This window comes from Microchirus variegatus, assembly GCF_963457635.1.
Source record: "Microchirus variegatus genome assembly, chromosome: 1".
In the NCBI taxonomy this organism is placed as follows: Eukaryota; Metazoa; Chordata; class Actinopteri; order Pleuronectiformes; family Soleidae; genus Microchirus; species Microchirus variegatus.
In genome coordinates, this window is record NC_139802.1 from 4,465,872 (window position 1) to 4,487,496 (window position 21,625).

General features: G+C 41.1%; 2 protein-coding genes across 2 annotated transcripts; one reads left to right on the plus strand and one right to left on the minus strand.

The window, feature by feature from the left end:
• The first annotated feature begins 1,378 nt into the window (after window positions 1–1,378).
• Window positions 1,379–18,035, plus strand: tuft1a (tuftelin 1a). Its single transcript, XM_083901325.1, has 12 exons — window positions 1,379–1,572; window positions 9,902–9,973; window positions 11,056–11,157; window positions 11,246–11,332; window positions 11,455–11,505; window positions 11,647–11,733; window positions 13,205–13,315; window positions 13,415–13,638; window positions 15,190–15,295; window positions 15,403–15,486; window positions 15,645–15,739; window positions 17,137–18,035. The coding sequence occupies exons 1-12, from the start codon at window positions 1,513–1,515 to the stop codon at window positions 17,207–17,209; spliced, it is 1,152 nt and encodes a 383-aa protein (XP_083757451.1). The 5' UTR covers window positions 1,379–1,512; the 3' UTR covers window positions 17,210–18,035.
• A 962-nt stretch (window positions 18,036–18,997) lies between these two features.
• ltap1 (lipid transport auxiliary protein 1) lies at window positions 18,998–21,304 on the minus strand. The gene is made up of 7 exons (XM_083888667.1): window positions 21,227–21,304; window positions 20,691–20,792; window positions 20,459–20,564; window positions 20,091–20,144; window positions 19,829–19,995; window positions 19,687–19,745; window positions 18,998–19,591 (listed from the first exon to the last, which is right to left on the minus strand). The coding sequence occupies exons 1-7, from the start codon at window positions 21,287–21,289 to the stop codon at window positions 19,363–19,365; spliced, it is 780 nt and encodes a 259-aa protein (XP_083744793.1). The 5' UTR covers window positions 21,290–21,304; the 3' UTR covers window positions 18,998–19,362.
• Window positions 21,305–21,625: the final 321 nt, after the last annotated feature.

Below are 21,625 nucleotides of genomic sequence, written 5' to 3' on the forward strand. Positions count from 1 at the left end.
ATTTGTGCTATTGGACAAAAACCCGGTAAAGGGGACATTGAACTGTTTTTTCTGCATCTAGACCACTGCATCTAGATCTAAATCCAAAATCTCTATATGTAGAACTGTTAAACCTGGACTGGATAGTCCCAGAGAGATTCTTTAATCCCTAACCAAATGTAATCTGATGTTATTGCTAGCATATTCAAATTATATGCTAATAAATGGACCTATATGGACCTTGCACTTAGAAACCTAGTCGTCTAATGTTGTTAAGCTGCCTTTAATCAGTGTTGTAACATAAGAAAATACAAATACTTTGTCACTGAACTACAGAATTCACGTATCTGTCCTTTACTGTGCTATTTTTCCTTACTCCTTGCTTTTTTAATACTTTTACATCTGAAATATTATATATGTGTGTGTGTATATATGTATATGTATATATATATATGTATGTATATATGGTATATATGTATATGTATATGTGGTATATATGTATATGTATATATGTATATGTATATGTATATGTATATGTATATATATATGTATGTGTATATGTATATATATGTTTGTGTATGTGTGTATATATATATGTGTATATGTATATATGTATGTATATATATACCATATATATACATATATGGTATATATGTATGTGTATATGTATATGTATATGTATGTATATGTATATGTATATATATATGTATATGTATATATATATGTGTGTGTATGTATATATATATATATATGTATAAATGTGTATATGTATATATATATGTGTCTTTATATGTGTTTATATAAGTATATATATATATATATATATATGTTTGTATATAATATTTCAGAAAATGACTTTTGATACTTAAATACAGTAAATGTCATACTTTAAGACTTTTACTAACTGTAAATAATATTATTTTTTAAAAAAAGTGACTTTAACTTCTACCTATACTGCTATACTCTGCTATAAGATACTTTTAAGATACTTTTACTCATGGTTAACATTGTAACATTCTGTTGACGTAACGTTGTCCAGCTCCTGTTCCTCTATCATGTGATTGTGAGGATGATGTAAAGTTTCTGCAGCTTTATTGTTCTTCAGTGTCCTCCTGCTCTGACCTGCTGCTCTGATCTGCTGCTCCTCCCATCACAGCTATTCCCTCACTGCAGGACTCAGTTCCCTATTTGGCTGTCCTCTCTCTCTCTCTGTGTGTGTGCGTGTGTGTGTGTGTGTGTGTGTGTGTGGGCGGTTCCACTCTATTCTCACTCCCACAGTGACGTGGTGAGAAAAGGTGTCACAGTGTTCTGAGTGGCAGAGACACACACACACACACTCACACACACCGGTCTGTGGGAGCGGGAAGCGGCTGTGGGTTCAGTCGACGGTCATCACAAGCGTCTGGAGGAACCCTTATCCAGTTTTATTCACTTCTTTCTTTCTTGACTTATTTATTTATTTATTTATTTATTTATTTTTGTTTGTTTATTTGTTTGGCGCGCGCGCGCGGCGTGTTGTTGTGCTTCGCAAAGATGAATGGCGTGACGAGGAGTCTGTGCACTGTGCAGGACATCAGAAACCAAGAATATGGGGTGAGTTATACTCGATGTTACTGTTCGACTAAAACGAGCTGTGTGTGTGTGTTTAAATACTGATAATGATAGTAATGTGGAATTTATTATCTGTCGATTATTTTCTTGATTAATCGACTAGTTGTTTGCTTCATAAAGTGTTTAATTCCCAAACCTCGAAATCTCAATGTCTTTAAATGTCTTTCCTTGTTCAGGAGTAATGAAAAGAACAAGAAAAATCGATTAATCAGTGAATCATAATGATTGATGCTTATTGTAGTCGATTAAAACAGTCCTATCATTCATCAATATCAACTTTTTTTTGTTTGCTTTTCATTAGTTTTTTTTTCACTGAGGACAGATTCAAAAACAACATTTATTTGTTTATGTGATTGTGTCACAGATGTCACACTAATGAAAACAGATGGTTTAAATGTTGTGGTTAAACAATCCGTGTCCTATTCTGTTTATTTTTAACCCTCTCTAATGCCATTTAAAACTTCTCCTGTGTGTCTTCATGTCCTGACAGAGTCATACTAACGCTGATCGGTCACAGCGTTTAATACCATTTAATATTCTGTGCTGTTGATCTGCTTTAAGTGGACTATTTACTGTTAAGTATTTGGCCTTTTCGCTAATGACAGTATTAAGCTCCAGCACAAAGAGCTGTGTGCTTGTCACAGGTGCCTCCTGCTGCCATCACTCACAGGCTTACAGTCACAGTCGTGACACGTGAAAGCTGTGCTGGTCGTGCACCACCTGTGAGCGTGAAGTTGAGTCTGAACGGGATTAAACGGCCACATTTGACTCGACCTGCGACGCATCCTCGGGCCGATGCTCCTTCTGTGTGTTTGCAAAGCACTGACGGCTTAATCATTATCCTTACCTGAAACGCTGTTATCTGGCGTGCACTGTGCTTTATGAGGCTGCTGATAAGGTGAAAGTGTCATGCTGTCGCGCAGCGAGCAACCAATCACACGTCACGACGACGGGGTTTCCTTTACAGAGAAAATGTTTTAAAAAATGCCCAAGGTGTGGTCAGGGCAGAAAGTGAGAGCCAGTTTGTGTTTCAGCGAGTTAAGCCCAATGTGTAAAGTGCTCTACGTAGGTTATGCAGAGCCATCTGCGTCGTCTCCGACTGCACGAAATATTTTTTAAAGACCACATTATACTTCTCCGACTGCGTAATGCGTTATCCGACTGCGTAACTACGGTGACCCCTCGAGCCTTCATGCGTATCCGTCAACACGACGGATACGCACTGAAATTTCCTGCCCGATCAGTAGGGGTCGCTACGCAAGGTTGTTGTGCTTTTGGCTGAAGTGAGCAATGGCGTCCGAGAGAAAAAGACTGTTGTTGTTGTTGTTGTTGTTGCAGCGGAATAACAGTGAAACAGTGGCCGTTTCTCACTTTTCTGTGTCCCGGAACGCAGTTTTAAGATAATTTGAGGCGAGAAATTGGCCATTTAAAGAGTCTAAACATGTGCTGTGTGTATTAAGATATGACGTATTTATAGTTCGGCAGCGACGTTGTCGGCGGTGATCAGCTCCGCCTCTGTGGACGCTCGGTGCGCACTGTGAGCCGGCACAGAGCAGCTTTATCTCGGCCTGTACGCTTTATTCTGCTGCAACAACAACAACAGTCTTTCTCTCTCGTACGCCATTGCTCACTGTAGCTAAAAGCACAACAACCTTGCGTGGCGACCCCTAACTGATCGGGCGGGAAATTGCAGTGCGTATCCGTCACCACGATGCCATATACGAAGTATGAAGGCTCCAGGTGTCTCCGTGGTTACGCAGTCGGAGAAGTATAATGTGGCCTTTAGAAGTGAATATCAGTTTCTGCCGTGTCGCTGCTCAGCGTGTACAAAGGGCAGCTCCGCTCACGCCCCTAATAAAGCGATTAATCGTGGTGGAGAATGTCCATGTTTGTTCAGCGCGTGTTTAATTTGTCGGTCATGCTGTAAAACATGGAACTGAGAGGACGTTTCTGCCTCATACGGAACAGAACACATGAATCGTCTTTAAGTCCGTAGTCAAAATAGTCGGCCACTATTTACATAGCTGATGCAAAGCTTATTCAGGTCAAGATGAGGTGTTTTGCATTATCGCTGTTGCGGGACGTTGGTCATAACCAGGGCTATAAAGATACTGTACCTGTGGAGAAGGAATGTGCAGAGTGAGGCCTTCACTGGTTGTTGTTTTTTTTAAAAATTATTATTATTGTTTGTAAGTATGTTTACTGATAATGAAACGGGAGGAAGAAGATTGAGCCACCACTGGCTGTTATGTTAACCCTCAGAACACAGAGCATTTAGGCCCATTTGTTCCATTACTGTGGTAAAATGTACATTTATATACAGAGGCTATAAGAATGAAGAATTTTCAGCACAACCTAGACCAGGGGTATCAGCATATTTGTTACCCTCAAAGGGCCAGATGTAACTGTCATAGAGAATAAATGTAACTAAATGTAACCAAATATAATGTTAAATAAAGATAACCACTCCGAAAGATATTGCTAAATAACCCTCTGCATTTATTACTTATTCAAGTTACAAATATGATGCATTATAGATGTAACCCGGTCCGCGATGGTGATGCCGTCACTTTGCGGGTAACGAAATCGCCATGCATTGTGGGAAAAGTAGTTTATGCATGCCTTAAAGCAGCATAGACCTATTTTAACACAGATTTTTAAGACCAATTAATCACTCGCGGGCCACATAAAATGACTTGGCGGGCCACATCTGGACCCCGGGCCTTGAGTTTGACATATGTGACCTAGACAATATGATTAAAAAAGGAAATGACTCAACATTTTTGAAACAGGATTGAATTTGTGAAGTTCACTTGGCTCGTTTCTATGAACAAAAATAAAATTTAAAAAACTGCAGAATTATTGCTACTCTCTATCCCTACCAAAAACTGCAATATGAAAAATGGATCGTAACTTTGACTCAACAACACATGAGAAGATGGATAAACTAATTATGTATAGCCTGAATATGTGACATATAAACACACCCAGGATGCCAATAAGGCGTTGTGTGTTATTCCCACGGCAATTTATCATGGGTGCGTCTGAGGGACTTTTTTTTGTTTGTTTGTTTTTATTTTTGTTGTTTTTTGTTGTTTTTTTTCAAATCATGCCACAAAGATGTTTCGTTTCCCGGCATTGGGTGACTTAACACATTCCCTCTATCTTCCCTCATTCCCTGTCACCGTCTCTCTGTCGGGAGTGTGTGACATCACTGGCTGGGAATTTGCCAACCATGACATAATGGTCGTGTCTACGTGGAGGAAAGACTGCAGCGCGGCTGCTGGATCACACCTGGATCACACCTGGATCACACCTGGATCACACCTGGATCACACCTGGATCACACCGAGCCAAAGAGAAAAACACACACACACACACACGTCGTTAGTTACTCGCGCTCTCGTTTCACGTCATAGATCCTTGTTCCGTCTTCAGTCGTCTGCTTTATCTCGTTCGCCGTGATGGCGAGGATGATGATGACGAGCAGACACTTTAACAACCCTTTACTTCACACCTCGGCTCAACCCTTCACAGTTTGCTGAACCTTTAACTTAACCTTTACGTTTACACAAAGGTGTGAAGTGAGTCTGTCAATCTGCACGAGTCTCAACAGAGGGAATAAATGAAGATACGGCTACCGGTAACAGTTTGTTTCCGATCTCTACTCACTGATTATGCTATAGTTTACACATTTCTATACTATATATCAAACTCAAGGCCCGGGGGCCATTTTATGTGGCCCGCGAGTGATTAATTGGTCTTAAAAATCTGTGTTAAAATAGGTCTATGCTGATTTAAGGCGTGCGTTGACCATAAACTACATTTCCCACAATGCATGGAGATTGCGTTAAAAAATACTACATCAGAGTGTATCGTTGTCTATGCATCATGCGACAAGTGAAATTGAACAAGTAATTAATACAGAAAGTTATTTCGCAATATGTTACGGACTAGTTACCTTTATTTTACATTATATTTGGTTACATTTAGTTACATTTATTCTGTATGACAGTTACATCTGGCCCTTTGAGGGGAACCATTATGCTGAATGATGAGTTTGACACCCCTGCTATATATGGTAAATTGCAATGAAAAAAATAAGGACTGAATCTTGTCTTTTCATTCATAAATGAACCTATTGCTGCACTATAGTTGGACATTGAAATCATGTGCATCATACAATCCCTATCCAGGCCACCACCAAAACAGAATCATTTCTTTCTTAACTTTAACTTTTTGAGTTTTTCTGCCCACAGAGTTTAGATCATAAAGAACGTCTTCCAAGGGCAGCTTTTATCACCAGCCTTTATCAAGTGCATGTGTTGTTGGCGTCTTACAGCTGTTGTGTCTGTGTCAAAGGCTGAGGTTTATAACGCACGTCTGTGCAGCAGGTGTGAGAAAGCAGTGCATTAGACACACGGTGTGATTTCCATTGGATGAAATACACACACACACACACTGACACTGCACCAGCCTGTGAGGCAACAACAAGATAATGTTTTAACATGTAAGGCTGGGGTTACCTGTTGCGCGTTGAGAACCTGTGCAACTTAATACCAGGTAGTTATTTAAAGCCACACATAGCTGTGGGGTTAGAGACTTTTTTTTTTTTTTAGTTGTTTTCTTGTCCCAGATTAAGGAGGTCTGGCTGTTCAGCAACATTCTCAGGGAGCAGTCACCCCTCGGCGCATTTAACACGGATGATTTACAGGCCTCCTGATGCCAGAGTCCAAAACAAAAGCGTCTTCATGCCCCCGTGAGCCTTTCTGATTGGTCATCCCCTCGTGATCTTTTGTGCCCATTGTCGCTGCGGCCCCAGCAGCGTGGCTGCAGTTTTTGCGTGTGCTTAGTTTCAGGTTTCTGCTCCGTTATAAAAGGTAGTGTGTGTTTGTGTGTGTGTGTGTGTGCGTGCGTGTGTGTGTGGGGTTTTGCGTCGTCCATCTTTGTGTGCGTTATATCCCGTCTGTCCTTGTCTGTGTGTGTCTGTCTGTGCATACATGCGTCATTGTCCGTGAGCACATCCAACTGGTTCCTTTTGTTTGTGTTCCCAGGAAGTCTAGTCTTACAAGTTGGCTTTAGCAGGTGGTTACGGACGCCATTGTGTGTCTGTGTGTGTGTGTGTGTGTGTGTGTGTGTGTGTGAATATAAGAGTAAGCAGACAGAGAGAGAGTAGCGTGTAAATGGTTGATGGCAGAGCGAGGATTAGCTGTCTTTGTTGGGTTGTTCATGAAGGGCCAAAGAGGTTATATCATGATGGATTCCTCCTCCTTAACAAACCCCTTACTGTTCTCCTGTTTTTCGCCCCCTCCTCCTCTTTTCTCTCTCCTGTTCTCTGTTCCCTATCTGAGCTTTTCAGGTGAGTGTAATCTGAGAGGAAAGCATGTTGAACAAGAGGGGATTTTTTTTTTTTGCTTTCATTTCTGTGACTCCTGTTTGTCATAGTTGGACCCCCCCACCCTAACTATTAGGCTGCTTCCTTTGACTCTACTTACTTTCTCTTTCTTATCTCATCTGCACCTCACAGCTTAATACATCCCTTTCTGCTCTTTCTTCTGTGGTTGTATTCACCATAAATGCATTCTGTTGTGTGTATAGAACACGTTGTTTTTATAACCTCCCGGATCTTTATTATCTCTGACTGGCTAACATGGAGGCCAGGGTTTTCTTCCACATCAGAACGGCCTTTATTCACGTGTGAATGGCAAAAACATCAACAAGTTGAAAAGTGAATTCTTTATATCAGAATCTGCAGTTTACAAAACACAGTCTCACGTAGTCGCTGTTCTTGATTTTCTGCTCATGTGTTGTGACCGAAAGCTTCATAACAGCCAGCGGAACAGACTGTGACAGACTAAACAGGAACTGGAAGTTTGTGTTATTCACCAAAATAAAGCACCCACACCCACAGCCACATTTGATTATTAGTTATTTACCAAAATAAAGTACCCACACCCACATTGATTATGAGTTATTTACCAAAATAAAGTACCCACAGCCATATTGATTATGAGTTATTTACCAAAATAAAGTACCCACAGCCACAATGTTTATGAGCTATTTACCAAAATAAAGTACCCACAGCCACATTGATTATGAGTTATTTACCAAAATAAAGTACCCACAGCCACATTGATTATGAGTTATTTACCAAAATAAAGTACCCACAGCCACATTGATTATGAGTTATTTACCAAAATAAAGTACCCACAGCCACATTGATTATGAGTTATTTACCAAAATAAAGTACCCACAGCCATATTGATTATGAGTTATTTACCAAAATAAAGTACCCACAGCCACATTGATTATGAGTTATTTACCAAAATAAAGTACCCACAGCCACATTGATTATGAGTTATTTACCAAAATAAAGTACCTACAGCCATATTGATTATGAGTTATTTACCAAAATAAAGTACCCACAGCCATATTGATTATGAGTTATTTACCAAAATAAAGTACCCACAGCCACATTGATTATGAGTTATTTACCAAAATAAAGTACCCACAGCCACATTGATTATGAGTTATTTACCAAAATAAAGTACCCACAGCCACATTGATTATGAGTTATTTACCAAAATAAAGTACCCACAGCCACATTGATTATGAGTTATTTACCAAAATAAAGTACCCACAGCCACATTGATTATGAGTTTTTATCCAAAATAAAGTACCCACAGCCACATTGATTATGAGTTATTTACCAAAATAAAGTACCCACAGCCACATTGATTATGAGTTATTTACCAAAATAAAGTACCCACAGCCATATTGATTATGAGTTATTTACCAAAATAAAGTACCCACAGCCACATTGATTATGAGTTATTTACCAAAATAAAGTACCCACAGCCACATTGATTATGAGTTATTTACCAAAATAAAGTACCCACAGCCACATTGATTATGAGTTTTTATCCAAAATAAAGTACCCACAGCCACATTGATTATGAGTTATTTACCAAAATAAAGTACCCACAGCCACATTGATTATGAGTTATTTACCAAAATAAAGTACCCACAGCCACATTGATTATGAGTTTTTATCCAAAATAAAGTACCCACAGCCACATTGATTATGAGTTACCCACTCACAGAGATACTTTATTGACATACATTAATTTGTACAGCCTCACCAAACATTTGGACACGGTACGACTGTGGCTCAGTATTAAAATTAGTCAACTTGAAGGTCACTATTCAAATATTGGCCCTAAAGGAATGAGGTTCTGTTGTTTTTTGTTGTTTGCATGTATACTGTGTATAAACATATACATGTATGCATATGTGTACATATGTATATCTGCTAAATTCCACACATAACTTACACACATACATCCAGTCAGACTGATTGTGTATGTGCGCACACTCCTCTGTAATTGGTTGCATGTGTGTATTTCACTTTCAGATTCACTTTTACTGATCCTCGGAGAGGGTCATTTCATTCGTAGCTTATCTCGTCTCAAATCACACAAACAACATGAAACATCCAAACGTTTGGCAAAGGCCAGCGAGTTACGGTAACCGAGGTTGTTTATAGGCAGGACGTTGCAGACGTTTTTCTACTTGTTGCCTGTTTCGTGTCATTCGATAAACACCAGGATTCTGGGAAGTGAACAGAAGAATTTGTGTTGGGTTTGGAATGAGTTACATAATGCCTTTGACCTCCTCCCTCACATCCGCATACTTGTCCGTGGATACGCACTCACTGGCTATCTCTTATAAGGGCTTCAGTGTGTTGAAAGACACACACCAGACACTTCCCACTTTAGACTTTTGCTGCTGAAATGGCTTCTCTACTGTAACCTAAAGAAAGATTTGGAAGGTTTGTGCGTTTTGCTTTTCCAAGTGTCCGAGTCGGTGTTGCATCTACGGATTTATTAATGATGTGACTTGCTCCGCCCTGTTACACTGTCTGCAAAGTTGTGTGTTCTGTCTTGCTTGACATTACGACTTCTGCCCACTTTCCCAGAAATCCAGCCAGCAGTTACAATTGGCCGAGAGTGTCTGAGGATTTCCTTCTAAGTCCCTCTGACGTCCACAGCACGCATTTTAAATAAAACAATCTGTCCGTGTGCACTTGGGGAAAACTTTAGCTTTCTCTCTGACGATTGTAACACTCTTTTTTTTTTTACTGGCTGCTGCCTCCCCTCCCTCTGTCTCTGTTTCACTCGGCGAGTATATGACTCAGTCTCTCCTCCTGGTTTTTCCCCTCTCTCTCCTCCTCAGTCAGTCTCTCCATCACATAACGGTCTCTTTGTGGATCCACTTCATATTCTCTCTTTCTTCCTCGGGCTTTTTCCAGGAGAGGTGCAGACGACTGCGGCTCACGCTTCAAGACCAGGCGGCTCAGAGTGCGGAGCAGTACAGGGACAAGGTAAGGAGATGAAGTAGCATTGGGAAAAGTTGCATGGAATAATATTTATTTAGGTACTTAAAATACATGAATTGGATACTTAAGGGTGAAATACATGCGTCTACTCTTACATTACACGTTTAATTGACGCTCTGTGTTATACGTTTTAGACTTGACTGAGAATAATGTGTCACTTTTAACGTACAACATACATGATGCCAGAGCAGACGCTGCCATTGAATTGTTTAGTTTTTTGCTGGTTCTGTTTTATGCCAGATAAAAAAAACTAAATGCAACAATACATACATGTTTCAAACTTAATGTCTAAGTTGTCATCGTTAGATCATAGATTTTTATAGTATCCCATGAGGTAAAAATCGTATGACAACTCAAATCACAAATGTCAGAAAAATTGCAATTATATATTGTCAACCCAAAACCTTTAGCCCTGAATCTTATCTACAAACTGCGTAGAGATGGCAGGGGTTTGTAAACTTTGCCAAAGCTGCCACCAGCTTTTCATTAGTGCCCTCAAACTTATTTAAAGACCTCAGACCATTGTTCAGCCAAAACCAGCACCACCAACATGGGACCACCAGTGGTGAGGAGTTACATAACACCTCCCCACCTTCTTCTGCACGCCCCTCCCTCTCCCTCTCCCCTCCCTCTCTCTGTTTATGGTTTCGACACTGCTTCCAAAGAAGCACCAGATGTTTATGGGTTTAGTCTCCGCAGTGATTATGACTAAAATGCCTCAGGATTATGAAGTTTCTCAGTCTGGAGAATCGCACGGGAACAATTAGCGGAGGAGGCGACCGAGAGACGCAATTTTATTCTCAGAATATTTCATTTTGAGAGTTATTTGTTCAGTTTGTTTTTGACGTTTCCCAGCTGAGGGTTTCATAATGGTTGTTTAACTGATGTTCCTCCGGGAAGTGCTCTGTTGCAATATTGATCACAAACATGGATCGGCTCCCATTCCAGTGTGAGAAAAACACTGTGCCCATGTTAGGATGTTTGCAAATACAACGCAGCACTTTCACCTTTGCTCGTGCAAAAACAGCCCATGAAACACTGACGTCTCTCTTCTGCCCAATAACCAGCCAGTGGGACGAGCGTTTGCAGTGGTGCAGCGAGGAAGCGACAGAACTGCCGTCACAGCAGAACCGGTCAGGTCAAAGGAGGAGCAGGTCGAAGTGATCAAAGTGAGTTGAATTGGATTGTTTCTACTGTAGAAACAAACGGTGAATTTCTCATTTTGATTGGCGGCGGTTAATATCCGTGTCTCTCCAGGTCTATCTAGAGGCTCGCAAACAAGAGCAGCAGAAACACCAGGAGAGTCTGAAGATGTTGTCGGATGAAGTTTCACAGATACAGGAGGTCAGTGTGGACTCTCGCCAACGCACATGTATTTACATCAGTAAACAGATTGTAAAAAATAAAAAAATAATATACACAATAATATCTCTGTGACTCACTATTCCTTCTGTATCCCCACGTAGGTGAGGTATTGCCTGAAGACACTGAGGGAGCAGATGGCAGCCAAAAACAAGGTAGGTTTATTCTAGGTCTACTATGTTCGGGCTTTACCATCATGAACCTTACGTCCTGTACGCTTAATGGTATTTCCTGCACCTCTCTCGTCTCCGTATATTTCACTCCTTCCTGGCTCACTTCCTCCCTTTCTCCCCCAGCCCCACACGAATGGGTGGAAAGTGGGTATTCCCTTCAGAAAGAGCTCCTCGTCTACACCCAAGGCAGAAGCTAAAGTGGACGTACAGGTGAGCAGACTCTCATGTGGACCTGGGTTTGCAGTTTGTCAAAGCACTGAACGAGTCGGACGTTTTGGATCATAGGTGCAGTCCACTAGAGCTGCAACTCACGATTGTTTTCATAATCGATTCATCTGTTGATTATTTTCTCAATTCGTTTGGTCCATAAAATGTCAGAAAATGTTAAAAAACTTTGATCAGTGTTTGTCAAACCTGGAAATGACGATGTTCTTGAATGTCTTGTTTTTGTTCACCAACCAAAATGATTCAGTTTTAATGATTTCTTTGTTATTTGGAGCAAATAAACCAATAAAACATTCACATTTAAGAAGCTAAAATAATCAGAAATCTTTTTTTAATCATGAAAAAAGCTTCAAACCGATGATCGATTATCAAAATAGTTGATAGCGATTTTAATTTAGTAATCGATTAATAATCGATTCATCGATTAATCGTTCCAGCGCTACAGTCCACTGTGATTTGTTTCCCTGGACAATACTGTATGTGTGTGTGGGACATGTAGTCACAAATACACCACTTTATTAGGTACACCTGTTCAACTGCTTGTTAAGACAAATATCGAATCGGGCATTAACTCAGTGCATTATGGATGGGGAAGAAAAATTCTAATTATAAGTTATTTATATGGTCTGATCTAATCTAGTCTATACAGAGAAAGGTCAGACAAAGAGAAGACAGTTGTCTGCCTTCGGACAGAGGACAAAATGGTAGAAAGGCAACATAACAGTAGCTCAAATAACAGCAGAAGAACATCTCTGAACACACACAAGACATTTAACCGTGAAGCAGATGGGCTACAGCAGTGGAGTGGAATACCACACCTGCTAGTGTTCTTCATGCCTCTATTATGTACCTAATAAAGTGGCCAAAAAGTGTGGAAGGGGCTGAAGCCAAAGAGAGAAACAAACAGTGAAGTAATGCAGGCTAAAACACAGGGAAACCATTAGAGTTGGAGCACAGAGTGTATCTTTACAGCACCCCAGGGTCTATGGAAATGTGTGAGAAGGCTGCTCCAGCACACATTGTTCCTCTGTCTGCATGTGTTGTTGTGTTCAGACCCACCCAATTGTTCCCAGCATTCCACAGATGCTTCATCCTTTTCAATAGTTTGAGTTTTGCTTCTGTTTTAGAGCAGCGCAGGATTAGACGCCTGTTACAGGTTCGCATGTCATTGAAGTTTTTTGATCGAGCACAACAAAGGTGACACGCCGGCTTATATTAATTACTGCATTTATCTGTGACTCACGCTCCGGGTCACTCGCCGAAGTGTTGCAGATACACGAACAAAACAAACTCATGACCCGGCTGCTCCAGTGACGCACTCCGACACGCCTGTTCTCTTCTCAACAGCCAAACCCACTGAGCAAAATCAAAACAAGTTTTGATATGACCTCATGAGAAAAGTGTCTCCGGCTATCAAATAATTACCTCACTGAACGTTTTATTCTTTCCCTCTCAGGAAGCAGAAGATGAAGCAGAGAGGACGAAGCTCAGGGAGGTCAGTAAGCGCTTGTACGCACAGATGCAGGAAGCTGAGAAGAAACACCAAGAGGAGAAGGAGAGGCTGCAGGTGAGATGCACACACCAGCATGTTTTTTCCACATGCTTTACGCTTCATTATAACGTTTTGTTGAATTGTAAAACAAACTTGATTCTCTGTCAACTCCAGACCGAAGGCACCAGGCTGAGGGAGCGTTTGAGCGGCCAGGAGGACATATTGAAGACCGTAGAAGAAGCCAGCGAGAAAAAAGACCATCGCATCGAAGAGTTGCAAAGGCTGTTGGGAGGGATGGAGCAGGAGAGTGCCACTCTGCGGGAGGCGATCCGCAACCGCGAGGAAGAGCTGTGCGAGCTGCGTGAAATCAGAGAGACTGGCCAGAAAGGAGACAAGAGGTCAGTTAGTCAATCGTTTCTCCATCGATTACTTAAAGGGACACTGTGTAGTATTTATGGGTTTATATGACCCAAAATCCACTTTTTTATACATATTATGTGCTCCTGCATTGTCTAGTCGTAGTGTTTTAAAAAGTCATGTAAAATAACATCGTCGCGGGGCCGCGGTTGCATAGCCACTGTTAGCAGCCAGACGCCATGTTTCTACCGGAGCCTGTAAGGACAAACGCGAGAGAACAAAACAAGCGTCTCTTTACTTGTAGCGGAAGTCCCGCCTCCTCTCTCTCCGCTTCGTCTGCTACGGCCGCGGTAGCTCGCCCTCTCCCTCGCCTCACGAACCTCATCTGCTGACACGGAGAAAGACGACGAGGACGACATTTGACCGGCTGCAGACACCGTAGCGCTCAGGGAAGGGAGGGGGTGAGCAGAGGAGCAGTTCTTTGTTGTAAATTTCAGCCTCTCCTCTAGATGTCACTATAAACTACTTACTTCACCTTTAAAGGCGCCATATGTAAGAATGTGGCCAAAAAACAGTTACTACACTCAAATTCAAAATGCTGCGACTAGTCGTATCCACCTCCCCCTCCACCTCCTCCCCTCTATACTTGAGGTTGCCAGATCGGTTGTCGTATCCTACGTCAGCAACGTGCGAGGAGCGACTATGACGAGCGTTTTATCATAAATGAGTGGCTATAAGACACACAATTCTCGGTAAAGATCAAGATGGCAGCGGTCCGTGCCAGCCGAACAGTCCACAAATCCTTCAACAGTTCAAACAGAACTCGACAGTTCAAAATATAAGAAATGTCCATCCCCGTCTAGCTATGATGCTAACTTAGTTTGCCAAACTTCACTTATGTGTACTGTATGTTTTTTTGCACGTCCCTCACCTGTGGTTCTCCCTAAGGTTTCTACCCTTTTTCCCTGTTATAAGGGTTTTTTCCCTGGTAGTTTTTCCTTACCCTGGTCGAAGGTCTAAGGACAGAGGATGTTACCAACCCTGTGAAGTCCCTTGAGACAAACTATGTTTTGTAAACTGTGGGCTATACAAATAAAGATTGATTGATTGATTAATTGACCGGTCTAGGAGAAGAGTGGCCATTTCTGCATCTCTCCGTCGTTTAAAAGCATGACCTTTATAGACCATCGATTTGCCGCTAACTTTATCTTTACTGTTTTTGACATTCATACCTAGGTCTTTTAGGTTTTGTTTCGTTTCCAGTGTAGCTCAGACGTAACTGGCAACCCGTGGTTGCTTGGCAGCTGAGACTCTACTGACTGCAATGATTGGTAGACGGCGGTAGATAGCGCCACATGCCAAAACATGATTTGCGGTCCTCAAAATATTTTTTTTAATGCAAATATTTTTGCTGTGCTGTTGTTGTTGAGTTCAGTTTGTTATATGAACATTATTCCTGAGTCTCTGTGACATATTAGGAGGATTTTATGACCAGTTGCTTTAGATTTATTACATAATGCACCTTTAAATCATCGCATGTGTCCTGTACATTAAATGTCTGCGTGGATTTTTTTAATTTTTTTTTTTTTTAGGGCTGAACAGTTGGAGAAGGAGGTGGCTGTTCTCAAAGAGAAGATCCACCATCTGGATGATATGCTGAAAAGCCAACAGAGGAAAGTCAGACACATGATTGAACAGGTGAGGCACACACGTGCGAGACTAAAGCAAACACTTCTGTCTCCGTGAGCATGTTTGTGCAGGATTTTGCTCACTGTTTGAACTTCTTGTTTGTTCATCTGCTCCAGCTCCAGAACTCTCGCATGGTGATCCAGGAGAGAGACCGTGTGATCAAAGAGCTGGAGGAGAAAGTGGCGTTTTTGGAGGCTGAGGTAGGAGCTGCTCACTGTCTCTCATGCCTTCATGGCATCTCAGTGGAACTGAGGCACAGGAGAAAGCAGATTTAGCTGCTGTCAGTTTGCCCATTTGAATAAATCACGATAGTAGTAAACTCACGTGAAGTGACCTGTGATAACTCCTGTGTTTGCAGAACCGGGAGCTGCATGACCAGATGGATTACTTCCTTGGAGAACGGAGGTCAAATTCCTACCTTTCATCAGAGCGCAACCCCCAGATTGTCTACAGGTAATTTTTGTCAGAAGCAAACATGCAACATTTTCATGTCCTGGAATATTTGGATCGATCAAATCTTAAAGGGATAGTTCGGAATTTTGGACATAAGACCTATTTTACAACTCAGCCGGTGAGATGGAGACGTCTGGAGATGTTTTCAAGAAATTTAATTCAGTTCTTCTAGTTGCTGAGTTCGCTGGTGCTATGGCTAGCGCAAGTCAATGGGACCAGCTAGCATGGCATTAGAAACGCTCATACCGACTCCACAGTGCACCCGAGGCAAATCAATTAAAACACTAGACTATTGATGTACATATCTGTGTTGATAGAATAATATTTGAAACAATCGCATCGCATGAATCATCCATTTTTTAAGGGACTACTTTCTCTGCAGCAGCGGAATCAGTCCGCCGCTGCCATAGCCTAACAGGAAGTATGACGCGCTGCTGCTGCTGCTGAGACATAAATCCTTCAAATTGCAAGGTTGGTTTTATTTCAAACATTCTATCAACACAGATATGTGCATCGATAGTCTGCCGTTAGAATTGATTTGCCTCGGGTGCACTGTGGAGTCGGTGTGAGCGTTTCTAATGCCACGCTAACGTGTACCATTGACCTGCGCTAGCCATAGAACAGGGGTTCTCAATGTTTTGATACCTGAGGGCCAATTTAGGAACCCAACATTGGACTGAGGGCCGCCAAAGGAAAAAAAAACATTCATTTTAATCATTTTAATGACCAGATTGCAGTTCTATAGTTTAGCGTTAAGTAATATAAGCATTAATATAATGTAATTTAAGCATTAATATAAAAACGCTTTATAATTTATTGGGTAATCACCCAGTATTTTGGCCATTGTTCTTACCTTCTAATTACAGGCTAATACCAAGTAACACATTTCTGTTACCATATATTTACTGGGTAAATAGCTAGTAGTTGGGGGCTGTAGCTACCTGCTTATTACCAGCTTATAACCCAATAATACACTAAAATTCACCATATAGAAACCAGGTAAATACCCAGTATTTTTGTTTACACTTATTGGTCTGTATCCAGTAATGTCCAATAAACATTTAACAAGCTTAGTAGCTCCTGGATTAAAACTATCAACTGTAATTCACTGCGGGCCGCCAGAAATGTTTCTGCGGGCCACCATTGGCCCCCGGGCCGCACTTTGGGAAACCAATGCCATAGAACCAACAAACTCAGCAACTAGAAGAACTGAATGAAATTTCTTGAAAACGTCTCCAGACGTCTCCATCACACCAAGTTGGAAAATAGGTCTTATGTCCAAAATTTCCGAACTGTCCCTTTAACTCGAGAACTCATGAAATTCACTCACCTAAAATTGGCTGTTGACTAATTTTGATCAAAAACGCCGGTCTTCTTCCTTCTCTCTATTGTCACAGTAAACCAATCAAGCTGTCCACCTCATCTAACAAACCGCTTCCTTTCATCAAAGTCATCGAGATTAAGTCATGAAGTGACTGTGGCGAAGAGACGCGCATTTGGGGGCATGGAGAAAACACAACCACCAAACCTTTTTTTCACTATAGACTGAAACCAAACAGCAGCAGCAGCAGCAGCAATGTTTGGAGAGCTGAGCTTCTTGACCTGCAGTGACAGCACTAAGCACGAACACTCTTTCAGGTTTCTGTGTGGTGTGTACACTGGGCTCTGCTATGTGCCTGTGCACGTGAATAGCAGATTTAACATAGATGCATTAAGTGTACTGCTACACTCGATGTACTTTGAAGGTTTTCCACATAATACAGCAGCGTAGTATGCCAATGTTTCCTAGTCCTGCCCTGATCTGTCACCTTTTTTTTTTTTTGACCTGAAGTCTTTCTTTTATTGTGTTGAACATGTGTTGTGCAAAGGGCAGGATGGCAAATCCTTTAGCAAAAGTGTGTAATAATAATGTTATATATTCTATATACAGTAATGTAGCATCAATTTACTGTAGCGAAGCAAGCTGTCATGACATAAAAGTCATGAACCTGAGGATCTGAATCCTCACTGTCACGTGATGCTATAAGCACCTAAATGACGACTGTGGCCTGTGTAAGGTCAACACCCTGCACTCTGCTGAAAAGAGCAGTTTTAATCCCCAAACACTCATTTGGCTCTTAATATTATCTGAGGAATCAGACTTATTCAGAATAATTGTGTTTCAGAGAGGTGTAGGTTTTATCCTGAAGATTTCTTCTATAGCATTTCAGGTCCCTGCCAGTATGTGCACTGTCACCTTGTTTTGTACATATTTGATTTCTAACAACTTTCTTCTGCGTATTTATTTATATTAAATAAAAATAAAAAAAATAGACCAATTTGTATCTATTGTACATGCTGTCGTCTGTGTTTTGCAGTGATTAACAGTGAAAGGAGCACCATCTGCTGGACGCTCGTAGTATAGCACGTTTTTATCACGTGTTGACTGTAGAGCTGCAACTAACAATTATTTTCATTATCGCTTAATCTGTCGATTATTTTCACGATTAATCGATTAAACATTTGGTCCAGAAAATTTCATGAAATTTTTAAAAATGTCGATCAGTGTGTGTCAAACCTGGAAACGACGATGTTCTCGATTGTCTTGTTATGTCCACAAATCAAAATGATTCGGTTTTTAATGATTTCGTTGTTATGTGGAGCAAAGAAACAAAGGAAATATTCGCATTTAAGAAGCTGAAACAATCAGAAATCTTGTTTTAATCATTGAAAAAAAGCTTTAAACCGATTAATCGATTATCAAAATAGTTGACAATTAATTGATTCATCAGTTTCCGCTCTAGCTGACTGCGTGAAAGAACATGGAACGGCAAATCCACTGAGTGTCACTGTTTTATTTTAATGGCGACTGGATGGCAAAACAGAAAATAAAAATCCTTCAGGCATTACAATGCCTCCATGAAAACCCTGAATACCACGTGAAAGAGGCCGTGCTAAGTGACAACTGACCCCAGGTGCTTCACCTCTTTCTTCTTCATAATACACTGGAACACTGTTAAATTACATTGCACTGAGAGAAATTATTAAGTTAAAAGAGCACTTCATCATCACAATCGATCAAGTATGGCTTCTGTAAAACAAACATTTAAGGCTTTAAAAAAAAAAAAAGGCAAATTCACAGTAGTGGAGACATACATTGATATAAACTGTGTGTTTTTTTTTTTCCCCAGTGTGGCGCATGAACCGTTAACAGTCGTATCAATATCAGTAGTAAGAGAAACACGATAACATGATAATACTCAGTCACGTTACCTTCACAAACCTGCATAGGCCTTTACATTGTGCAATAAATACTGATTGTCTGGTGCCTTTGCATAGCTGTGTTTATGTTTTTGGTCAATTCAACCACACTTAGGACTATATATATATATATAACTGCAGTCACTTTTCTTGCCAAGCATAGCAACAACACATGCTGTAAAACAGGATATACGCTTCAAGCTACACTTAGGTAAAAGAGCAGTGCCAGTAGTCTGATGAGCACTAAACACTAAACCAGGCAATTAAAGTGTGTTAGTGTATAAAGGCTGTGTTTTTGTACAGTCACTCTAAAGCTGTTCATTACTCGCCCACAGGCGCTTAAATCGCCTCATCTTTCCATCGGTCAGGTATCAAACATATTTTTAGAGCGTACTGTCCAGAGTGTTGTAGTTGTCTTTAAAGTTCTTCAGCTCGAGGAAGTGCCTGTGTCTCTTGCTACGCTGCTGCATTGAAGATATGAGGTAGGTGGTTTGGGTAGGGGAGGAGGCGGAACTCGCTGGCTCCGTGGTGCTGGTCAGGTCTTTGGCTGCAGACTGGTGGTTCTGGATCAGAGTGCTGCTGCTGCTGCTTCTGCTACTTTGAGACTTCACACTGAAACAGTGACACGGCGTGGATTTAACATTCCGTGTTGGGATTAGCGCAGAATGAAAAGCCGTAAGAGAGCACGGTCAGGGAGATTTACTTACATCGAGGCCAGTTCGTTTAGAGCTTCCTGGTATTTTAAAAACTCAGCTTCGCCAAAAACCTACAGTCAAAGACAAAGGTGCCTGAGATCAGTGAAGGTAAAAGCGCAACTTACTCTATAAAGAGTGAACAAAAAGTACCGACCTCAGCTCCATGGCGGGCTTTACTGTACCCATCCAGCACTTTGTCAATGAGGGAGATTTGGTTGTCTCGGAACATGCAGTGAGAATTCCGTAGCTGCAGAAGCCAGGTGCGAAATCTTTTCCCCGTCACAGCAGTGGACGTCCCGCCCAGCTCGTGGAAAGGAAGATCTTTTGACATAATAGCACAGGTGGTGGTGCTGTGGTAATGGATTCAAGAGCGCCGTCATGGAGAAACAAAATGAAACACTCACAAGAACGCTTACCGGTGTCTCTGATGGCATCCAGGGCTTTCATCCTGTACAGGTAGTCATAGGAACCTAAAACACACACACACACGCACTTCAACGTTCAAATAAAAACAACTCATGAGTAGTTCCAGGGCTGTGTGTATGTCTTAAATAGGATGTATGGACCAATTGTCAGATATAGCTATCTTTGTGAGGACATTTCGGGTGTTCCAAACAATTTTAACGGCTATTTGAGGATTAAAAGCTGGTTTTAGGGCTAGGGCTGGGCGTTTAGTCGTGATGTTTAGCGTTAGTGTAAGGGGCTAGGGAATGCATTATGTCTATGCGTGTGTGTGTGTGTTTGTGTGTGTGTGTGTGTGTGTGTGTGTGTGTGTTCCTCTGACCAGTCTCCCTCTGCTTTAGCCGGTCATCATCTGGGGACAGCAGACGCGGCTCAAAGTGAATTTTCTGGACCTGGCAAAGTTTGGCTTCAATTTCTTGTCTTAGTTCCTTAGTAACAGACACATTTTTGTTTAAATGATTACATTAAGACATCAGAAGGAACAAGTTATACATGTAAAAAAAAAACAACCTAGATTTAAATGGCAGGACACTTCATTATAGTGTGTGTCTTACTTTAGGTGCATTGTGGCCGAGGGGGACGTGTGGTCCTCTCCGAGACTTCACGGCGAACCGCATAATTTGTCTTTTGACAAAGATAAACAGCAAAACAAAAATCTAGAGAAGAATCGACAGTTAAATTCAATGACACACTTTTAATGTGATATAACACAACTAAACTTAATGTTGTTACATTCTTCAAACAACAAACAGTAATTAGATTCATTTAAAACAAGGAAAAACACATTTCAAAGATGACTTTTCACGTGGATAAAGAGCATATTTGTGCATAATATTTTTCACCATTTTTTTTCAGGCATTTCTGTGACATTTTATTTTATTTTGAAATCGATAAATTAGTTACTTCCAGCAGACGTTTGATAAATTAATCACACAAAAAATATCTGCGAATAACGAGTTAATCGGTTTAATTTTACACAGTTGTTTCAGTGACATTAAAATGACAGTTCAGACGAGGTTTCAGTTTAATTCAGTTAATTCACAACTAAAACAAACAAACTTGTTTTTAACGAGGCTGAAAAAAGACTCACCAGGCTTCCGTAGGCCATGACCAGCACCACATTAATGCTGGAGAGCAGAGAGTCATTCCGCATTTTGAAACGGTTCCTTTTTTTTTTCTTCTTCTTCTCCCTCTAAACTAAGATAAAAACGACAGCTCAGCGCATGTGATGTTTGTAACAGCTCACTCTTACATTTACGTCGTCGCGACCAAACCGCGTGAGGCTGACGTTAAACATGACACGGGACAGAGGAAGTTAGCAAAAGTGATTTCGGTTGCCGTTTCATGTTGTCGTCGCTGTCTGCGCGGATTTGTTGACTTCCGCGGTGGTGGTCACGTGACTGGCACGGCCAGGTCGACGTCAGGTGTGACGTTGATTTTTCGCTTGCCTCTTCTGCCCCCTGCTGCTCAAAAGTAAGTACACAAACAT

Coding starts and splice junctions, on each gene's coding strand:
- tuft1a (XM_083901325.1), top strand. CDS start 1,513: ATGAATGGCGTGACGAGGAGTCTGTGCACTGTGCAGGACATCAGAAAC. Junction 1,573..9,901: donor TCAGAAACCAAGAATATGGG/GTGAGTTATACT, acceptor GGCTTTTTCCAG/GAGAGGTGCAGACGACTGCG. Junction 15,487..15,644: donor TGGCGTTTTTGGAGGCTGAG/GTAGGAGCTGCT, acceptor CTGTGTTTGCAG/AACCGGGAGCTGCATGACCA.
- ltap1 (XM_083888667.1), bottom strand. CDS start 21,289: ATGCGGAATGACTCTCTGCTCTCCAGCATTAATGTGGTGCTGGTCATG. Junction 20,565..20,690: donor TCGGCCACAATGCACCTAAA/GTAAGACACACA, acceptor TCTGTTACTAAG/GAACTAAGACAAGAAATTGA. Junction 19,996..20,090: donor GGATGCCATCAGAGACACCG/GTAAGCGTTCTT, acceptor TTATGTCAAAAG/ATCTTCCTTTCCACGAGCTG.